A 22,801-nucleotide genomic window follows, 5' to 3' on the forward strand; every position below is an offset into this window, starting at 1 on the left:
GCAAGTGTTGGAGGTCGGGAAAGGTATCAGTGGCACTTAACACACACATTGCTGCACAATATTTCCAGAGCCACAGTCTTCGTAACCACGCTTGGCCTCAGAGCCAGAGCCGCATTGGTGCTTTCCTTCCCCTGCGCTGCGACCACGTCCGCCATGTACGTAGTGTCAGTCCGGGCTCTGTGGACGAGCATTTTCTACTCCACGCTGCGAACTATGAGGCAAGGAGTGAGGTTTTCGCGGTGAACTGAAATGCAAGCGCTGCCTTATTCGTTCCGTGTGACTACCGCGCACCTTTTTGTGGTTTTGTGTTCCTTCGGAAGGTGAGCCGTGGTGGCTACCAGAGGGTTCCTGATGAGCGACCGGTGTCTAGTAAAGCATGCTCGTTCCAGCGCGAGGAGCCCCCTTGCCGATGCCACCCGCCAGCCCGGTACCCTATACAGCAGCACCTCAATGCCGTGTAGATCCTACAAGGTTATAGCTAAAAGCGTGATTTAGAGAGAGCCGCGAGTGCAGGGCTCGAAATTTTGTGGTTTCACGACTATTACCGAGTGCGGATACACCGTCCGCTCCAACCTGCACTCCTCGATTTTCAACGGTGTACCTTATAAAGTATGCAACTCTGGACCTTAGCCCTATGTCTGTTTGATTCTTTGAATCCAGCGTAGGCGACCGTATTGAAAGTCTTGCATAAATCAAGCACCATAAGATTGACGGTGATTCGGTGAAGGCAACGACGAGTGAAGACGACGGGGTGCCGCAGGTAAAGTTTGGAAAGGTATCGTTTTTTTTATAAGGAAAGAAACTAAAGGAATTAAAAAGAGCGCTGACACGGGCAGGTTGGTTTATTTTCTTTAAAAAAGGCGGTAAACAGCGCTTAAAGACGGCCCACAAAAAGATAACACACCAGACAACTGCCTTGCTGTCTTTGTTTGTCCTGTCTCTTAGCGCTGTTTCTCGTCTTTTCACTGAGAATACTTGCCCCACTAACGTGATGCTTACGGATGAAGTCGAGTATTTTAAGGCAATGAACATGGAGAAAATGTCCTATCGTGAAATATACTCGGAAAGTATTTGAGCGGCGAGTCTACATCACAGATCATAACACAAACTAGGAGAAATGACAAAATGCCCCCGGCAGGAAAGAAATGCGAGCTTTCCCCGTATCTCTTCTCGTGAGCTACAACGGGTGCTGTATACCTTGGGTGTTTAGGTCACTATAGTTGATATTTTCTTCAAAACTACACGACCGGAGCGACATTATGAACAGCTTCAAAGCGATACGAAAAATCTCTCCTTGCGCAGCAGACTTCACTGTTCTATCTACTGGAGGTGTTAAGCAGTAGGACTCAGCGCTGCAAAGCAATATTTCCTTGCTGTGCGCTTCTTCTGCAAAAAGTAAGCTTTTAGTGCGACCGAAAATCGCACACTATCTGGTTTTGCTCGCCTGCGCGTTTTTATATGAGCAAGGATTTGGGCTGTAGTGTAGAGGAGCAGCTAATTAATATGTGCTAATGTTTTGGCTGATGTCTAAACATACAAAAGTATTAGTAACTGAAAGCGCAGCAGTGCAATATTATTAGAGAAAGAAAATAAAAAGAATATAATAATACAGAGGTGTACTGCTGCTGCACAAAAAGATTAAGAATTATCTCACTACGCAATATCTAAATTACATTGTACAACACCCTAAATTTTCCCAATGGCAAGCAGTCTCGCTGTCTAATAAAAATTCTTAATGTGCGCAGAAACCGAATAGACGAGAAATAGGCAGTCTGTTGACCGTATTGAGTACTGCATTAGGCGAAAACACATTATCGAACACGATTCTGGGAGGCATACTGTTCACAATAGATTGCTTGGGAATCATACAGTCGCATGCCTTCTTATTTCCCCTCGTTTAAAAGGCAAAGAACACGCGTCATTTTTACTGCATTCGGATGCCCACAATGTAGCAGTGCCTTTCCGAAGAATATAGTCATTTCTGCAAAGATTAATATTTTAAGAACTCTGTATTTAAATGACTTATTTTAAATCAATATGATTGGTTAAAGTGATGCCCTCGGCGATAATGCAGTCATTCAACAAGCTTAAAGCTACGATCTCCACCAAAATCTACATTTATGGCTACAAAAAAGGTATACTGTTTTTCTTTTAACTTTTGTAGCGGACTGGCTCCACGATTGAGCCACCCTGGTGAATTCATTAACCAGCACGCTATTAATAGTGTGCTGAGCAGCCTATTTCGCTAGCCACGTCTTGGCGCAGCAGCTACGACGCACTACTCGCCCAAGATTGGATGCGAAATAGGATCTAACTGCTCTTTCTTTCTCGCCTGAACCATAGTCAGCCTTTCCCATTCATTGTGCCTGCCCTGTCTTCAAGCTGGAGAGGAGCGCAGCGATGTAGTGTTTGCCGGCTGGACTTCCACGGCTCTCCGAGAACACTAACCGCCGCTGGGCAAAAGTCAGTCGATCCCGGGTTGCTGCGGAATCTCGGCTTTAGGTTTAGTGTTGAAGAGGTCTGGACGCCCGTCTCTTGAATATGTTCTTAGGCTGAGTGTTTAATACGTGGTGAACATGTGTGAGTTTACAAAGACGGAAGAAAGCGAATGTATCAAAAGTAGGCAGGCAAACTGCCCAATTCGTAGCTATCCACCTGGGGAGGAGTATAAGGAACAAAAAGGAAATAAAAATATTTTCAACTTTTACGCTTGCTGCCTTGTGCACGATGCTCAGAAAAACACCTTAGCTCCGTTTGCTCGGGTTATCTGAGACGAAAGCACTGATGTCTTGTGCCCAATCTGCTCACCAAAGAGAAGCTCAAGTTGCGGCTACCGTGTGCGTCTCGTTTCGTTACACCTCAATAGGGAGTGTGCTAGTCTGATACGCAAGTCATTCTTGACTGCTGATCTTTCTGTGTCGTTCCGGTTTTTCCCAGTGCTGAGCAACCGGCCAGAGATATGTTCCTTTGTCAAAACTCTCCACCGTTCCTGACATTGTACCTTGTTTTCTCTCCCATCGTGAAAGTGTTCCTGCCAGTACAGCTCGACCACAAATTTTGTGCGGAACCTAATAAACATAAAAAGTAGGCGTAGAAAGTAGAAATTAGGAAAGTAGGTGACCTATGCTTCAGGGCTGCCATATCCCAGATCTGAATTATATCTTGTGAAGCTGTTGTAACGCGTTGCATTTAACAGACACGAAAATAAAAAAATTCAATAATGCTTAGCAATGACTATATTTCCCTAAAGTGATGTTATGCCATGAATATATACCATTTAACCTAATTAAAATCTCAATTTTTAATCCCAACCGTTTTCCTCTCAATTCATTCATGATGGCTGCATGAATCCACATTTGCGTCGCATGTAGTCACGTTTGATATGCAGCTGTATTTTGTGTCTTGTCGCATGAGGCGGCTGTACAAATCGGTTTTCTCCAGGTTTTGCTCAGTGGTGTAATTACTAAGTTTATGCTTGTGTTTTAAAGTAGCCAGCACTAATGCGTACAATGTTTTACCGCATTTGAGTTCGCTTCATTATTCCCAAAAGAGAGCATGCAAAATGGAAAAGAAAGAGCTTGGAAGGACGACTCTTATGTCCAACTGTCTCGATAAAACATTTGAAAACTGGAAGATTGTGAGATACTGTTATAGAAACATTGAAAGCAATGCCCCATTATTGTGACGAGTAGCAAAATGTTTCATTTCAAGTGTTTTGAACGGTCGCATCGAACAGTTAAGGCTGCCATAGGGCAGTTAGAAAACCAGTGGGGAACGCTTTTGACGATAGCGAAAACTTTATTGTAAAAAAATTACAAGTCTGCCATCATGTGATCTGCGGATATATTCATTGTTGTAGTGAAATCTTACATTCTATAAAAAATTGTGTTCATAAACGGTTTCCCGCTCAAAACTGTATTTGTATAGATTTGTTGGGTATGAAAGCCCACATTTGCGGTCTCCTCTTGGTAGCGAACACAATCTGGGTCAGCGTTAACAAAGATTGGGGAGGGACGGAAGCGGTGACGCTGATATTTTCGAATGGTGAACGGTGGCGCCGCCGGCAATTTCATAGTATGGTGCAGCACCGGCTAGAACTGTCGGAGAATTCTTGCTGCAGAACACTTCGTGTACCCGGTTTGCAGCCATATATAATGTGTGCTAAGCGGACTTTGTCCTGACACTTTAGAACAGGCGGCCTTTTTAGAACATTCGTAGCGAAGGGTTGTTAGCTACTGACTAGGAATCACTCAAAATTTATGTCCTGGCGGTGCCTTTGGCCCGGCGTAAATGCTATAGTTAAAGACGAAAAGTGCACAAAACGCTCTGTGAACACACTCATCATTGTATACGGATGGTGTCCTTCAGTCCCGCTATTATTCAGTGATACAATTCGTGCATTCTTCATATTGTGGTTGCATTTCTTGCAGTGCACTCTGTTTGAAGGCTGTCAGTTTTTCGAGACGACTTTATCGTATAGCGAGCATCGGACTTCTCCGCTGAAATACTGCTCCGTACATTCCCTGGCACGAGGAGCACAACCTTACAGTCCAGATCACTGCATCTGTGCAACGAACTCTTTTTCCCGCGTTTTTCCTTTATGAGGCATTTTGAGTACAGACGCAGCTGCAAAAAGTACCTCGCATTATGTGCGTCAGGCGTACCTTCATCTCGCCACTCTCGCTCGATGACTCATAGGCAGAGGAAGTTCATGATAGTAACATAGTAACATAAAGACGGCACGTGTACCTGATTTCCTCACAAATCGGGTACGCACAGCTGCTCGATAAGGGCAAGTTATGCAAACTGAAGAAGAGTGCACGCAGAGCCGGGGTGGTCGTATAGTTCGCCTTTATCCAAGAACTGAACAGACACACCAATCTTTTATAAATGTCCTCAGTGAAAGGTTCCTTGAACGGCAGTGCTGCCTCCTGTACCATTCACATGCAAATGCTATCTTCAAAGAGAGGAACGCTGCTCTGTGCTATTATATGCCCAACGTGTACGACGCGTACGAGTAAACCTTGTTTTGCTTCCATTGTTCTGTGGTTCTATGAGGTTTAACGACCCAAAGCGACTTAGCCTTTGAGGGATGCTGCAGTGGAGGGCTCCGGAATAATTTCTACCAATAGGGACCTCTAACGTGCACTGGCATTACGCTGTACACGAGCCCCTAGCATATCGCCTCCATCGAAAATGCGACCGCCGCAGCCGGGATCGGACCTGCGTCTTTCGGCGTCAGCAGCCGATTACCATAACCGCTGAGCCTCCAATATTTTGCATTCAACGAGGATATTGGAATCTATATAACGTTTTAGTTTTCTTCGGTGACCAAATTCTGTGAGTAAGGTCAGTTCCAGGCTCGTAGTACGCATAGAACACATTGCAGCTGGACGAGAAAAACCACACTCACTGCACGTATCGGCATTTGGCAAATTATTAATGACTAGCTCGGTGTTACCACTTTTGTTGAGGCACATGGAATAATATACATTGTGTTTAAACTGCCACTATCTCTTTTAAGTGGCAGTCGAAAATAAATAATAACTACTCGCAATCTCTTGTGAGTGAAGAAAGTAACTAAAGGCAGATGGACTATTAAAATATAAGCCATAGTCAAGTTAATTTTTCAAAAAACGGCACAATGTTTAAGGTTGACCATTGTCTTTAGATTGCTTACTCTGCCCTTGGAATGGGAAGACAGCAGAAATCGTGTGATTTTGGGTGTCTGGACGGAAGGTGTACTCACTGGGCAAACAGAGAGTATTTTTGGACCGCAAGTTTCCGTTGCCGTTTGCCCTCGTTCAACAGGCCCAGCGCCAGCGACGTACTTTTTAGTCGTGATTAAGAGCTGTGTGCTCACCTCTGAAATTATTATCCAGATGGCCAAAAATGATCTCCCTCGATAATCAGCTTTGTTGGTAATGAGTTCCAGAGAGAGAGGTGGAACAACTTTATTGTGCACCCCATCTATTAGTCGGTTTGTGTCGGTGGGTTGAGGCTGCGGCGTGCGCAGTAAGGTTGTTAATCAATACTGGTGTGGTGTGGGCAGCGAGCAGTGGCCACAAGTGTGCTTAATTCACGTAGGTCGTTTTACTTCGAGCTTGGGTCGTGCGCGAAGGATCGCTCTACAGCTCTCGTTGCCGTTGGTTCTCCTAGTGAGTATTAGATAAAGGATGCAGCGATTGGGTTTCGTGATTTGTAAGGTGAACTCCTGCGCCGTGGATGTGTCTATATAATATTGTCCTTCGAGAGAAAGGTAAAGAAAGATTTTGAGTTCTAAAGAAAATAAGGCAGGCTGTATTTGATGTGCCGTTGTTGACAACGGCCAATTTATTTTTTCAAATATATATTTCGTCTGTAAAAAAAGTTCTGCTTGAATAGTGCTAACTAAGAAGTCAAGGTACTGCATACAGACACGTACGAAACATTCATTTATGCCTACACCAAAACGATGTTGCTCTATGCCGTGTGAAACAAAAAGATAAGAGGTGTCAGAGCCTGTAATGTGGCAAGGCGAAGAGGATAGTTGGCATTGCACGACTCCGTACCTTGAATGCGCTGAGTGGTTAAACGGACGAAGCGAGAAAACGACTGTGCGTGGCCCACAGTCGAGCGCCACGTACAGTGTTTTTCTGGCTTATTTCTTGTAACAACAAAGCTACTTAAGGCCACAGAATCTGTAATGTGACATCAACTCAGGAACCGCCGACGATCTTCCGCTCGCTGTTGAAATCAACCACGCTTCCGTAGTTCGACACTGCTGTCGTGCACACCGGCTGCCGCTTGCTAGCAATCTTAGCAAGTACTAAGCTATCACAGTTCTGAACGGTCCGGTCGCGACCACTTATTCCATCAGGGTACGCCACGGATTCCAATGTTTTGCTCGTAGCCCAATCACAGCCTTCTTGATTACTTCTCGGTGCCGCCGCGAAGCCGTTGCAGTGCTTTGGTGCCGGAAACTCGCGAGGCGGCGTCGGCTGGCAACGATAACTTTCAACAGTCGATACCAAGTATGAATCTTTTGGGTCCGCAGTGTCCGCTTTATCTTTCGTAGGCGTGCTCCAGGAAGAATTTCGTCGACGCTCTAGGTACGCAATCACCAACCACATCACAAACAGGACCACCTGCATCGCTCCGAGCAGCCTGTATAGGTCGTCGTACGAGCCCAGTGTGTCCCGGAAGTAACCTGCGCGTGGAGGTAAAACAATTAAAACAGTATGAAGCTTACTTTGAGCTTAAATCATGAAAGAATTCTCGGCTATAGAGGCATCCTAAGCTACACTGCAACACATACTTATGTATAATGTCATTGATGACCAACTAAAACAGAAAAGAACGTATGTGACGTCTCAGGACGCGGCCGTATTTTAAAAAACTGTCAACCTGAATTGTAACGCGGACGAAAAAACTGCCACATGAATAGCAAGCAGTGCGAGTACACCTAGCCAGAGATGGTTGAAGATTAGCGCATTTAAATTTCATAAATATGAACTGAAGTGTGCTAGGTTAAAGGTATAGACCAGTCTTCCATTCCGTTCCAGTACTAAGTATATTTGTTGTTCCTTTTTCTAAGCAATTTAGCTTGTTCTCTTCTCATTTATTGCAACCTGGTTGTCATAAACACTTAGTCATTATATACCCCAGCGGCGAAAAAAAGGAAGAGCCACGTAGACTTCCCGCCCAGGCAAGCAAGCATGTAGACAAATGCTAATTTTTGAAAGCGCGTTATTACAACGTTAGAATGCAATATAAAACTTCGCTTTGGTTAATGGACGCAAATCCTGCCTAAGTGCCTCTCTCAGAGCATTTATTAGGACACGCAGACTATCCCTACTTGTACTAAAACGAATGTGAGCAAGTAGGATATCTTTTAAAACAAAAACTGCTTGACTGTTTCAAAATCATGGTTTGCATACTGATGGGCAGCGCCACCGACTATCTTTAACGGACAGAACAAAGGAACCAGGAGAAAGGTGCTCAACATTTCTTATTTTATTTTTCTGGAACGAGCGACAAGTTGCGCGCAATGTTTTGTTATGTAGGACCGTCTGAAAGTGGATTTTTATACGTGAAACATGTATGCGATGCTTGGAAATATTTTTCCATGAAACTTAAGTCCACCCTTAAAGGGAGCGATCATCAGATGTGCACTGTTAACACCGAGCGCTTTTCACAGAATCAAGAGCTTACTTGTAACTAAATTTTAGTTCAACGGGATATTTATTATGTAGAGACGTAGGCCAACGAATATTGCAAAGAACCCTGTCATTGAAAAAATAAATTTCTGTTAAATTGAGGAGGAAAAACGGCGTGCAAAGTGACGTCCTCTGACGGATCCCCCTTACTCGGAGCTAAGATAGGATAGCCCGCGCGCAAGGCACTCTCTCGCTGGCGGCATCTTATCTACACAGTGCGCTGCAGCGCGCTTGACCTAGAAGGGTCGTTGCAGAGGCTCTCCTTAGATGCGACACCACCTGCTTTTTGAGTAGCGCGCTTAGCCTTCACTAGAGGCACTGTGTTCAGCTGGAACTTCCAAACGTGTGCCGGTCTTCGCGCACCACAGACCACGTAGACGAACCATCTCGCAGAAAGAACTTTAATGAAAAAAACTCGGCGACGCGAAAACTAAACCTTTCGCATTCCCACACGCAAGCCGTCTTAACTGCTTTTACCAATTTCCATGTCACAACATATTTTGTGTGATAATGTTCTGATTAATCTTGTTTTATACCAACAGCTTACGAAACCTGAGCGGCCAAAATTAGTGCTACAATATTGTTGTCCACTCACTGCCAGAAAATATTCATTGAGTCAAAAACTGTTCTTGGCTTTACTGTATTTTATTTATAAACAAGACATTTCTTCCCTCATTAACCCATGTTGACCTTTGTAATGTATATTTCTTTTTTATTACGGTGAAGCGCTGCACATCGTCATCATCAGCAGTAGCCTGACGGCGGGCACTGCAGGGCAGAGGCCTCCCCAATATGTCTCCATTTAACCCTGTCGTGTGCGAGCTCAGGTAACCCTATACCCGCAAACTTCTAAATCACATCTGCCCACGTAACCTTCCTATCCCCCTGCTACGCTTGCCTTCTCGTGGAACGCAGTTCGTTACCCTTAACAGCCGTCGGTTGTTCCATTTGCATTTTATGCCTCTCCAGACCAATCCTTCCGCTTGACTTCGACTAGGATGTCATCAACCCGTGTTCCTTCCCTAGTAGACTCTGCCCTTTTCCTGTCTCTTAACGTTACCATTTTCTTAACCATAGCTCAATGCGTTGTCCTTAACGTACGCTGAACACTTTTCGTAAGTCTCCACGTTTCTGCTCCACAGGCGAGTAGCCTAACAGCGCTACGCATTCAAATTCGAAGCGCATATAAAGACAGGAAGTGTGCATGCATTCCTTCTTCTGATTCGTATTATGCGAAAATTAGAAAAACACCAGCTCGAGCAGCATGACTTTTGGCTTTATACGTACCTTGTAGTGGTATTTGTATTTGCCTTATTACTTTATTTAAGATAAACGCGACAGTTTAGTTGTCTTAGAAGGCGAATTAACCCTTCGAAACTAACATCGATGGACATCTTACCTATCAGAATCGGCTTGATGAGCAGCAGCGGAACGACAAGAATTCCGGCTACGCCGTAGCCCACCGGCAGGTGATCCATTCCAATATAATCCGCCATGAGCACGCCATGCATTGTCATGCCGCATCCATTGAAACACGCAGCAAGCAGAGTGGCGATTACTAAAAAAGCGTAAGAATTGGCTTGCGGCAGAATGGCGATGGAGGCCGCCGTGAGGATAGCATTCCCGCCCACCAGTGTGCTTCGCCGGACAACTTTGCGATCTGCAAGCAGCGGCAGGCCGATGCGTCCTATGGCGTCCGTGAAAGATAAATACGAGAGAAGAGGCACGGCCCACTGTTTTGAAATACCTTTGTCAACGGCAAAGTCGACAATTGTTGTGAGAAATATGTCTTCATTGTAGCACATCACAGTCCACGTAACCAAAATTACGTAAAACATTGGAAGCCGCAGGACTACGCCGGCGCTCTCCAATACGCTCGGCCTCACATTTGTACTGGACGAACTAGTGGAGGAGTCGCGCTTAGCGCCTTCCTTTTTTTCGATATTTAAGTTGACGTCTTGGTTGTTTTCTGAAGTTTTCCTCTTATGGTCTTGTCGAGGAGATGAGACTGGCGGTCGTCTTGCGCGCAGGAGGAAGCTGATCGGGACGAGGTGTAAGAGTAGGCCGCCGAAAATAAGCAGGCAGCCGTCGAAACCGTACGCACTCTCCAGGGAGTAAAGGACGGAGGGTACCACCAGGGACGACAGTATTGAACCCATGAACATGATGCCATGGGCAGTTCCACGGTACTTCACGAAGCACATGCTGAGAAACACTTGCATGGTCATGCTGACGGTGCCGGCTCCCGCACCTGCGTGGACACCGAATCAATCTTTATTACCTCGGTGCAAGTCTTCAAAAAAATTATGTTTTCGTTGAAAATGTCAGAAAATGCTTACATTTCAGATGTTTGTAAAATTTGAACTGCACCACAGCTAATAAAAGTTGTATGATGAATCAACCTCCTACATGTTTCGTCATACAAATGTCATACAATTTTTAAGTGATTGTGAGAAATCTGTATGACAAATGTAAGTTTTTGCACAAATGAATGACATTTGCATGACAATTTTCTATTTGTATGATAACTGCGTGATATTTGTGTGAAAAAGTGCTTGAGTTTATTGCATCATAAAACATTTTTCAGCAGGTGGGCCGCACCTTCTGACGGTATAGATGTGTGCGCGTTTACAGGAGCTGTCAAAAATATGTATCCTCTTCTGCTATTTAACATTTTAAGTAGTCTGAATATATTTTCATAACATTTGTGACACTTTAAATTTTTCCACAAGCTATTATATTTGGGAGAGCGCCAAAAAGCTGTAGAACACTGCTTTTGGAGACATTGAAAACAAATGTGACGAAATGTTTTATTATCTACAGAAGGATATCAACAGCCAAGAGTTCGTTTGAATATGCCAATATTGAGCTACAATTGAAGCTTATTCTGAGAAAGCTACTTGCCGAAAAAGAAGTGTTTTCATGTTCCATAGTCTTTATCTGGTTTAATATGTTTGTTAGTGGTATATGCACTAAAAGTGCAAATCACACAAAGTAACCTAGATGACAAGTGGATGTCGTGTGACATACTCGCAGAAATAAAAGTGAAGGACTTGCTTTGAGCCTAGTCTAAGCGAGCCCTGAATTATTCCTACCTACGACGCAAATTTTAGCAATTGAGATATAAATTTAATGTAATGGTCAGCAGCGCGAAAGGAATACACTTTCGAGATAAATTTAAACCGCCAGTTTCAGTTGGAAGAGAACACGTCGTTAATTAACAAACAGACAGATACTAGTACCCGCGATAATATAGAGAATTACCTTCCTTCAAATTCATTTAGCGTTCATTCCTTCATTCATTCCTTCAAATTCATTCATACTGCTGATCAGTTTAACAGCTCCTTCTCTCGTGTAACTAGCAATGCAAACTCATATGTAGGTTTCTGCACTTTGCGACACAGTATTAGTGGATCAGCATATTTGCTTTTAGTTTCTCAGGAAGACCTAAGGTTTGTTGTTTCCCCCATAAAATGTAATAAATAGCCTGGAACTGGCAGTATTTCTACCAGTGACTTGCTTAGAGCATATAAGTATATTCAAGATGTTTTGCTAGCATTGCTTAAACGCATTATTATAAGTGGTGATAGTCCTGTAAAACCGTAAACAACTATACTTATACTCCTTTATAAAAGCGGAGCGCGTAATAGGATAGAAAATTATCGTCTGATTTCAATTCTGCCTTGTATTGCTCAAGAAGCTGAAAAATATTCATTGTTAATGATGACACTCTTTCTTACAATCAGAGCATTTTTCGCCTAGCCAGTATGGTTTCCAGCAACTCAAATTCTTCTAGAAGATTTGCCTGATCCACTGAATTTCTCGTTTGATAACAATAAAATGCCTTGCGGGCTCCTTCTTGACATTATCAAAGCTTTCGATAGTGTTCAGCACTGTCAGTTGTTAAATTTAGGCTTTCTTTGTAATGATTTGCGGGCGCTTCCTGGTCGTTGCAGGAAATTTCCTACAAGATGGGCGTTAGTTTGTTTCAGTTCAGGAAGTTCACAGTGCTTTTTTAGTGATTAAAACTGGAGTTTCACAGGGTTTTATAATCAGTCATTTATTATTTAATCTTTACCTAAATGACCTCCACATCATGATACCTGTTATCTTTACCAATATGCCGATGATACTTTGATTCTAGCGTCTGCCAAGAACCCCTATGCCGTAATTTTGTCCAACCAGCATACTGCTACAAAAGCGATGGACTGGTTTCGAAATAACCTATTTAATTTAAAAGTATCCAAGAGACAATTAATGTGCTTCCATAACCCTTTGAAGAGGACAACCCTTGACTACCGTCTTGTTCTGGACTGTTCTGATTGCTCATCTTACTCTTGTAGACCGCTACAGTCTTGCTCATTAGTGAGGTATCTAAGCTTGCATCTTGAGAGACACCTTTCTTAGAACAGCCACCTTGCTTACGCTTGTAAAAGACTTCGCGCCGTACCATGCCTACTGTACAACATTAGATATTAGACGCCTTTGTCGGCAAGGAAACCGATAACACATGCATTAGGCTACAGTACACTGCGATATGGAATAATAATTTATTGGCACGGTGCAGTTCACTGCCTCAACAGATTAAATTCTATATTGCACTCCCTTCTAAAGAACATAACTTACAATTTAAGTCTGAGTGCTGATATAGGTCGATTCAAAACACTTGCGGTGCCGAATCTTAATAATCTTTTGATGTAGACGTTTGTTTTGAAATACTTCTGGTCTAATGAGTTCCTACTTCCGTACGTTTCCTCCTGTTGCTTACGACCCGAATGTCGCTTTTACAGGCCACGGTGTGTCCACAGGGTATGGCACTATGACGTGCGTTCATTACATTTCTACTTACTTCAATAATTTACGCTTCCCTCCAGCACCTTTGTTACAAAAAGTAAACATAACTTAAAGAAATTATTAAGTCGTAACAGTTTAAAAACCACACTTGTGTTCTTATTTTTAGACAATCTTATTTTTAGACAAGGTTTACCTCTATTGCTTGCGTTTTGCATGTGCAATTCGCACTATACCATAGCGGCCTGATAGACATGTGCTTGTGACAAGCATTATTACAATCATTTTGTCCGCACACTTTGTTCTGTTTCTGTGCTATCCGAAAAAAATATTGTTATAGGCACTGTGAACTCCTGTGCTTTAGTGTGCTGTGAATGGTTTTGCAGCCGGCCATGCGCTGCCGCATCAAGCCAACAATGGCTTCGGCAGGCCTAAACATGTACTCGGGTTTCAGTATTGTCAATAAAAGTATTATTATTATTATTAAAATATACAGCTTTGCATATTTTTGCGGTGTTTCTAAACGGTCTCTTACTGATGTAAGATGTAATTGCATCTTCAAAAAACGCTGTGGGCATTTTCTGAATAGTTGTGCGCGCTTGGTATTGTTTCCTTCAGAACGTCAATCTCTGATATCCAAATAACAGCTTTGAAAGGATTCATAGGTAAGGAGCTGACTGAAACAAAAGAAAAGATTGAGTTGTCACTGCTGCAAAATGCACAAAGGCTAACACCCGTCCCTTAAAAGCAAAAACGACACCTTGTTTCAAGCCTGTCACTTCGATACATTTCGATTGAAATACTGCGCCTAAAAGAATGGTAGCTGGTAAAATTTTTCGGTCATCCCTCCAAAATTATATTAAAACCTAAGACTACTGCGACAACCGCCCCTCCCACCGTATTTCTGAAAGCAAATCTCATAGCGCTCATCTCAAAACAAATCTCAAAACATGCTGTAAGCTAATTTACTACAAAATGTAGCCCACCATTCACAGCTTCAAGGTGCGCATGCCAATGAATGACGTAGTTATTTATAATTTCTGCATAGATTTACTTTCTATATATTATGTAAGCCTTTACTTTATCAATTCTATACGTTTCTAAGTTAGCCTAACCAGTTATATTTAATTTTGCAGCAATTATATCTTTAAAAAATTCACCAATTTATTACATACAGATGCAGGAAGCAGCTACGAATAAATGCTCGTCATCAATTCCTTTACTCCCAGTTTCATGACCCAGAAATGACTTGGATAAACTGTATACAAGGCGTGCATGAAGGCCCTGTCGATCAGAACTACCAGAGAAGAGAACGCGTTTGGAGAATTGGTACCTCAAGGCTAAATGAAGCTCATATAGCGCACGAAATGAAGACAGGACAAAAGAAAAATAGGTAAGGGTAAAGACTAAATTCAAATGAAAAAACATTACTTGAAAGTTAGAGCTAGTCTTGTGCTCAATCACCTTTTGTTCAGTTTTCATTTTGTGTCCTGTGACTGTCCTTCAATATTTACTGCAATATTTTTTCCAGCACTAAAGAAAAAATTGACATTATTTCACCGCAAGTGCTTCATAAACCTCTCCCTCTGCGTGCGACCACTGGCTCAGATGTCATATTCCGAATGTTCCTCACTTCGCGACCTGACATCAAAATATACATATTGTGCAGTGCCAAGATATAAACACTTCATTCTCCAAGTCACAGATTGCCATTGTCATTGAATTGTCATATAAGGCTCCAGAACCTTGCGGTTGCGCCGCTTCTCACCGTGGATAACGCCTAGCGTGACCGCCATCCAGGGGATGTTTGGCGCGAACACAGAAGCCATGACCCCCACTGCAGTGACGAGCGCTCCAGCTTTAAGCGTAGGGCCGGCGCCGAACCACTGGCACAGCGGGCCAGCCAGAATACCTGGGAAGGAAGAGTAGCACAATTAAAATTAGAGTCGGAAGGTAAAAAAGCCTCATCTCTTGCGCTCTAACATTCCCCTCGTACAACAACTAATTGCACGTATTGACACTCACATATAAAAGAATCCTTCGCAAGCTTTTCATGAACGATGGCCCTGTTATTTTATCAGACAGGACGGCTGCAAGTTTGGGCGCGGAGTGGTAATTGTGCCTTTTCACTGGCGAGTGCCTGTTTTAGGAGCTTCCCTTTCGGTCAAAGTGGCGCTGGCCGTTTTTCTTATTAAGCACGAAACGCGGCAAAAAAGTAACCTTTAATGTTGGATTTAACCTCCGTGTAAGTGGAGAAATAAGCACTTGGCTTAGATGAGCCGCATCGATAGGGCTAGACCCGTCTTAGCGGGGCAGTCTCAAGGCTTTGTTGTCCATACTACAGAGAGGCGAAAAGAATGGGCATTCACGCAGCAATCAAGCGCTTTATGAACACAGATGTTTGCTTCCGAAATAAGCAGTATAGGTCGATATATTATTTGATCTGTATTAGTGCTTCCAAACCAAAATTCAATTACAAGTCATATAAAAACAGGAAACTCTCGGCTGCATTTTTCTAGAAGAGAAAAGCGAACTCGTCATTTTCCTGAGGTTTGGGTAAAGTGTAAGGCCCATGAAGCCGCGTCAAAAAAGCCGGGTAGAACAATGTCGTATAACCTCGAAAATGTCACAAAACTTCCATGTCGATGGATGGATGGATGGAAAAATTATTGGCGACAAATTTAAAATGTTCTTGACCCTCACAATTCACTGGGCGCCGTGGTCGATCCTCGGACCAGGACGCTGCTCTTGACAGCTGCCAGCGTGGCTGCGCGTAAGAGAAATCATTGCGCTTCCTCGTCCTGGCTGGCCAGCAAGTGCTCCCACTTCATCACACTCGGGTGGTCTACTTTAGGCTCTAACTCTGCCTTAGGGCAGGTCTATGTGGCCTGCTCTAGTGTGGGTTTACGCTGGCACTACGGACATTCGTCTGCATATTGTGTAGGGAAAATCTTGTGCAGTTTGTGCAGGTGCGGGTAGGTACCAGTTTGTAGTCTGCGCCAGTCTACCGCCTCCTCTTTGGATAGCCTTTTGTGTGGGGCTGCATACCGTTTCCGCTGACCCCTGTAATGATCGAGTATGTCTGAGTACGGGGGGGTAACAGGGTCAAAGGTGCCCGTGGTGCAAAGTGTTGAGTCTGCTCGGTTGACGTACCCTCGAGCTAACTCGTCTGCTGCCACATTGCCTCTCATGCCCTCATGTCCCGGAACCCATACCCATGTCTTCTCGTCGTGTGTTGAATATGATACGCGATGCTGTCGATCCTCCCTCTTGTGTAGTTTCTGCATGCTTGTCTAGAGTCCGTCACTATAGTGAGGTTCTGTCCTGTTGCGTTGCCGTGCGATATTGCCAGAGCAATGGCGGCCTCTTCAGCTGCCTCTATGCTTCAGTTTTTTATCGTTGCGCTGGTTATTTCTTTCTCTCCGTCGCCTGTTGCAACGGCGATCGTTTTGCGTTTGTATCGGTACTTTGCTGCGTCCGTGTAGACTACGCTGGGATTGTCGCTGTATTCCCTGCTGAGTGCTCAGAATCCGGCTTGACGTCTTTCGTGGTGTATATTGGGGCCCTTGTGTCTGGGGATAGGTCCTACCCGTATGTTGTTTCTGTCTTCATTATTAATTTGTTCGTTGTTATTTTGTGTGCCCAAGGGCAGCACTAATTTCTCAATTACATGTCTTCCCGTTCTGGTTTGAGTGAGTCTGTCTAGCTGAGCACTACGTTTCACTTCTTCGTCGAAGCTGTGCGATACTCCCAGTGCCATTAGCTTTTCGGCTGGTTTTGACATTGGAAGTTTGAGCGCCGTTTTGTACGCTTTGCATAGTACGGTGTTGATTTGTAGAACCTCTTGCTTGTTTAGTTCGTGGTAGAATATGATACGCGATGCTGTCGATCCTGCCTCTTGTGTAGTCTCCGCATGCTTGTTTAGAGTCCGTCACTATAGGAAGGTTCTGTCCTGTTGCGTTGCCGTGCGATATTGCCAGAGCAATGGCGGCCTCTTCAGCTGCCACAATGCTGGAGTTGTTTATCGTTGCGCTGGTTATTTCTTTCCCTCCATCGCCTGTTACAACGGCGATTGTTTTGCGTTGGTATCGGTACTTTGCTGCGTCCGTGTAGACTACTCTGGGATTGCCGCTGAATTCCCTGCTGAGTGCTTGGACTCCGGCTTGACGTCTTTCATGGTGCCCCATATCCGACCAGGGTACATCACTTGCTGCTGTCGCCATGCCATTGCCAACTGTGGCGATGTGGGCACCGACAAACCGCCATATTTTATAAATTCCCCCTTCCAACAGGCGCCTCTGGGTCTGTGCCACATGAGTTAACATTGTCGTGCTTCATGAAGGTCTATGACTGTCTATGAGTCTTAGATTGTCCTGTTTTCTCATCCCCTTCTTTTTACTGCTGACTCTTCGCACGATTCTGGCGACTTTCTCCATGTCGAGGCTTCCACAATGACGTCACTAGCGCTATCCGTGAAAAATGGTAATGGCTGCAAGTTAAAATTCTTCTCCCTAACAACAAAAACCAACTGCTTCCAAGTGCGCATTGAATGCGTTCTACATGGTCCCGGACTCCCGATACTCTCGGCTGTAATTACTGAAAACAACAAGACTTGTATAACATAGTTTTTGTGTGCTCTGACGGAAAGATTTAGTACTTGAACGCTTGCCGCCCCATATCCGCCCAGGGTGCATCACTCGCTGGTGTCGCTATGCCATTGACAACTGTGGCGACGTGGGCGCCGACAAACGGCCACGTTTTCTAAATCCCCCCTTCCAAAAGGCGCCTCTGGGTCTTTGCCACATGAGTTTACATTGTGGTGCTTCATGAAGATTACGAATAATATTGTTACGAATAATACGAATAATAATAATTTCTCTTTCACAGTGCACGCAGCTTCCATTGAAAATTTGGTAGTGCTTGCAAATAACGCCAAATAAAACGCCAGAGGTTTAAAAGTTATCAATCGCTCGTGTTTTCTTCATAGAATCGTAACTATAAGAGGATGCTGAACTGGATAATTGGAGAGGCTTCATAGCTAGATATAAGCGTGAACAGACGAGGACAGAAGAAAGGCGAATGCGCACACAGCATCCGTTTGTATATTCTTTCGTTCGACTTCGCCTGTTCATGTTGAAGTCCTACTACGAATACAATATTATGTGACTAACTTTCGGCTAGCGCTGACTTCAACCGTGCTTGTCGTATTCTTGTTGGAACTTTGGCGCTGGCATACACGCTAAAAACTCTTTTAGTTTGGTCGCATGGAAAAGCTGAGGTACGTGTGTGAGGTCACACGTGTGGCTGAGGGCTCACGTGAGTATCTTTACTCTAGGCGAAGGTTTAGCTTTTACACTATTCTTTAAACGAAAACATGGAACCAGTAGAGCAGGCTGTCGTGTCTGGCCGCCGCTGGCGATTTCGGCAGGCACTGTTCCTCAGAGACGCTGCTATCATAAAATTTATAAAAGTTTTCTGGCTCCATTTCTGAACAAACAAACAGGAACCACAAAAAAAATTTTAGTAGCGGCTCCATTTTTGTGTGTTGCGCAATTTATACAATTACAAAGTATTAGCGCAGTAGTGGGTTCATGCACTTTAGCTCAATCACACCAAACGCGACCTTACCTCCCGCGTCCACGATCGTGCCCAGTACACTGACAGGCCAAGATGCTGTGCCGTGGTCAACGTCGAAGTGGTCCATGAGGGCGACATATATGAATCCCGACGATCGAAACACAGCCGACTGTCCGAAATCCATCAGGGCAGCGATCAGGATCACGTGCCAGTGCGAGCGAAGTTCCGTCGATTCGTCACCTTCAGGGGGGTCATCGCAAGCACCCGCTTCATCTCCCGGACACTCTCCTGGCGCCTGTTACGACACATAGGAAGGAGAGGGCGGCAAGAAAATGGTAAGCAAAAACAAACGCCAGTGATATTTTCTGGAAGAGATCTTGAGCACATTCCTTAGTGCACAATAGTGCCCATCGCCTAGCTTCCGATCTCTTTGCCAGAGTTCTGGCGCAAAACACGCCACCTGTTGGGCATCACCACTAGCCTGTGCTCAAATCCTGCCCGGCTACAGGCAAAAAGTCTACAGTATCCACCCGCTGACAGAACCATAGACAAGAAGGAAGAAATATGGCTTAAAAGTGCAAAGATATGCTCCTTTATTACGCTTAATATACTGCCCATTTCGTACAGCCCTTCACCCGCCGCGGTGGCTCAGTGGTTAGGGCGCTCGACTACTGATCCGGAGTTCCTGGGTTCGAACCCGACCGCGGCGGCTGCGTTTTTATGGAGGAAACACGCTAAGGCGCCCGTGTGCTGTGCGATGCCAGTGCATGTTAAACATCCCCAGGTGGTCGAAATTATTCCGGAGCCCTCCACTACGGCACCTCCTTCTTCCTTTCTTCTTTCACTCCCTCCCTTATCCCTTCCCTAACGGCGTGGTTAAGGTGTCCAACGATATATGAGACAGATACTGCGCCATTTACTTTCCCCAAAACCCAATTAAAATTAAAAAAGCACAGCCCAGATTGCCCACACCGGGATGAGCAGTCCGACCTCTACCACAGGCTCTCGGCCTCACAACACAGTCCAGTCATACCCAATATGTTAAACCAAATGACATAGCAGTAGGAGGCCGGCTTTCTCCCCTCAGACCATCGTCATCATTAGCATGACTACATCCACTGCAGGGCAAATGCCTCTCCCGTGTACCTCGAATTAAGGCTGTCCTTTGCTAGCTGCGGCCACCGTACCCCTGCAAAGATCTTAATATCATCGACCCACCAAACTTTGTGCCGCCCCCTGCTACGCTTGACTTCTCGTGGCATCAAGTCCGTTATCCCAGCGCAGTAGCAAGCGGCAGCGCGCCCTTGACTACGGCAGCCGGCAACACGAATGCCTGGAGCGCACGGTTATCGCGATGCAGCTGCTCCCTTTTCAGCGGCTTCTCATTCTCGCTCGTGACCACCTGCCGCGGGTACACAAAGCTTCTATATCTATCTGTGCTCTCGAAACGCAGCGCCCGAAGCGCGCATCACCCCGTTGCGTTCCACGCTCCACTCCTTCCTAGCCCTTTCTTTTACCGTGCACGTGTCTAAGGCATGAGGACTGGTGTATGTCTGCGGCCACGGGAAAGCCACTACCGAGCGCTAGAGAGTAGTGCTGGCGACAATAGCAGGTGTCCACAGATCTCGCATGTGCAGTCAGTTCTGAGCGTTCAAAAACGTGCGAAAAGGCCTAATGGGTACTGTCATGCCTCTAGTTCCTTAGTTATCTCATCTGCGCTAAGTTTCGAATAAGACCGTCGTTGGCAGTAAGCTCCATTGTTTGAAAAATCCGCAAACTTTGAATAGATTGTCCGTCCCCGCCAACCTCCAGTTACTAATTTATAACTGTAACACACTAAGTTCCAGGACTTTTGAACACTGCGAGTGAAAGCGGCGAGCTCGGATCGGCATCTTCCACACTAGTGGGGTTGACAGGCGAGGGCGCGAGGGCAGAAAACTTTAGAAGCCGTCGCTTTGCCCATGTGGCGGCACTCCTATGTAGTCCTACTTATGTGCTGGTTAACGTCGAGGAAATAAGCCGTTCATTCTGGCAGGCGCCTTAGAGCCCTGCATGAAATGTACATATGCTTCCCACCAGAGTGCTACCTGAAGCTTCTCCTGTAAGCGGGCGCTTTGCCGACGCGCCGTAATCATCCCCCGCGATGACGAGAAAAGAACGCGGCATGGTTCTGCGAGCGCTGACGTGGTCGACGTTTTGCTCATCGTCGCTTATGCGGAAGAAAAGGAGGCATGGCGCCAAACAGGTTGGCGAAGCTCTGCGGCTGGACGACTGGCGCCGACACTGTTTAACGCGATGGCGTTAAGGGGATCGTGTCGCAGAAATTTCCGGGTGGGCGTCGCTGACCATCAGCCAAAATCCGCGAAAAATCCCCTGAGAAAAAGCCTAGGAGGCAGGTGGGTCACCTAGGTCACGTGACCTTGTGGCGTCATCACAGCCTGCCCACCGAATTGTGAGCGAACTGAACACCACAGCAGGTGGCTTTTAAATTAATCACTGGTCGCGAGGTCTTGCTTGCTAAGAGTAACATGGGTCGCACAAGCACCACCGGTGGCAGCGCCTGCTGTCACAGAATAGTGGCGCACAGCTTAACCACTGCCGTTCTGCGCCAGGGGCGTTATGAGGGCTGCCAGGCATTAGTGAATGTTAAGTAGGGAATGAACAATTCTGCTTGTATAGGTGTTAACCAATTAAGCCGTTCGCGTCATACCCTTAAGGTGGAGCTTAAAGGTGCACTGAAGAGGAATCTGAACTCGTCTTTCTACCGCGAGAACTTACACGTTCCGGGCATTCTTAGAAATTTCTTATTATTGTCCTGCGTGACAATTCCCCTAATTAAATTGCATTAAACGTCTCGGTTCCCGCCTTATTTTTTTTTAACTCAACGCGGTTGGTAGGAGGAGACAACCTACGCGTCAGCCAGTGCCGTGGCGGCTTGCCGCTCTTCCATCGGCGAAGTGATACGTAAATCAGAGTCCACGTGCATTTTTATTTCCGTGGGCCTAACTTGTGGCTATATTGTCTGTGACTGAAACTGTTTTATCACAGAAACCTAAAAACAAAATAAAAGGGAAAGCGAAGCCGCCGCTGGACTGGCAGAAAGGCACTCCACGCGTTGGTTGACCCCTCCTACCTACCGCGTTCAGTTAAAAAGAAAGCAGACAGCCGGGACGTTTAATCCGACTTAATTAGGGCAATCGGCCGCACAACACAATAATTCTCAGTTTCTAAGAATGCCCGAATCGTGTAGATAGAGTTCGCGCGATAAAGAGACGAGTTAAAACTCCTCTTTAGAGCACCTTTAAGCATTCTTCTCCTTCTTCTTCTTCTCCTCAAGTATTCCTCGTTTTTCCTCTTTCTCTTCTTCTTAACATCCTCGTAGGCTTCTTTTTTTGTACTGGTCCTCGGCGGGTAGCCAGGGCAATGCCTTCCCGGTTCACCGCTCTTTTTCTGTTTCAAGTCCGCGTGTGCACAAGAAATACACTTAGCGCTGATCGCGACGGTGTGGTGCCTTCTTGTAATCTGTTCCGTCCGTGTGCTCACATATGTAAAGTATTCCAGTATTAACGCTCTGTTTCGCGAATACTGATGCCTCACCGTTGTGTTGCTCTCTTGACATCAAAAGGACGATGTGTGGATTGCTCAGTTTCAAGGAATAGTGTGCCCTGCGGACGCTTTCAGGCCGTCGTCGTGTCAGCAGCTAAAAATTACATAGTAGGCAACTAGATTTGTAGATATGCATTTGCAAGAGCATGCAAACGCCTTGGAAACAAATGAATATACTAATCTACTTGACCATTGCAGAGTCTGCAATGCTTGCTTCCCACTGTTGCATTACAGTGAGGTACTGTTCTGACATTCAACATGGTGAGCACGAGAGATTATGGAAGCATATCACGTGAAGAAAAATACAAGGTTTCGGGTCAGCAAGCTGCCCGAAACCTTGAAAAAGACAAAGTACCCATAAAGCACGAAACACGTGCACGAACACGCATTCACACACTGGCCTTCACCTATCTCCCTTTCCAAACCAATCACACACACAACCCTCTAAATTGTGGAAGCATCCTGAGCATCTTTGAACATCACATTTTTCAGAATTAGTGCAAATTTTTTGAGAGTTAATGTTTTTTTGTGAAGATGAAGTGTACCATTTTGTGTTTATTATCACATTCAGAAAATGTCTTCACCGTGTGCCACAAAGTTGAAGCCATCACACGTAACTCTAGAAGCAA

The 22,801-nt window shown here is 45.1% G+C and overlaps 1 protein-coding gene across 1 annotated transcript in view; it reads right to left on the reverse strand.

Moving 5' to 3' along the window:
- Nucleotides 1-6,318: 6,318 nt before the first annotated feature.
- LOC144118950 (monocarboxylate transporter 12-like) overlaps nucleotides 6,319-22,801 on the reverse strand; it is a 41,826-nt gene continuing 25,343 nt past the window's right edge. The window contains exons 3-6 of the mRNA XM_077651709.1: nucleotides 18,618-18,861; nucleotides 14,758-14,901; nucleotides 9,598-10,449; nucleotides 6,319-7,189 (exon numbers count right to left, since the gene is read on the reverse strand). Of these exons, the coding sequence (XP_077507835.1) occupies nucleotides 6,699-7,189; nucleotides 9,598-10,449; nucleotides 14,758-14,901; nucleotides 18,618-18,861 (1,731 nt within the window). The 3' untranslated portion in view covers nucleotides 6,319-6,698. The remainder of the gene's footprint in view (nucleotides 7,190-9,597; nucleotides 10,450-14,757; nucleotides 14,902-18,617; nucleotides 18,862-22,801) is intronic.

Source organism: Amblyomma americanum, chromosome 2, assembly GCF_052857255.1.
Source record: "Amblyomma americanum isolate KBUSLIRL-KWMA chromosome 2, ASM5285725v1, whole genome shotgun sequence".
Classification (NCBI taxonomy): Eukaryota; Metazoa; Arthropoda; class Arachnida; order Ixodida; family Ixodidae; genus Amblyomma; species Amblyomma americanum.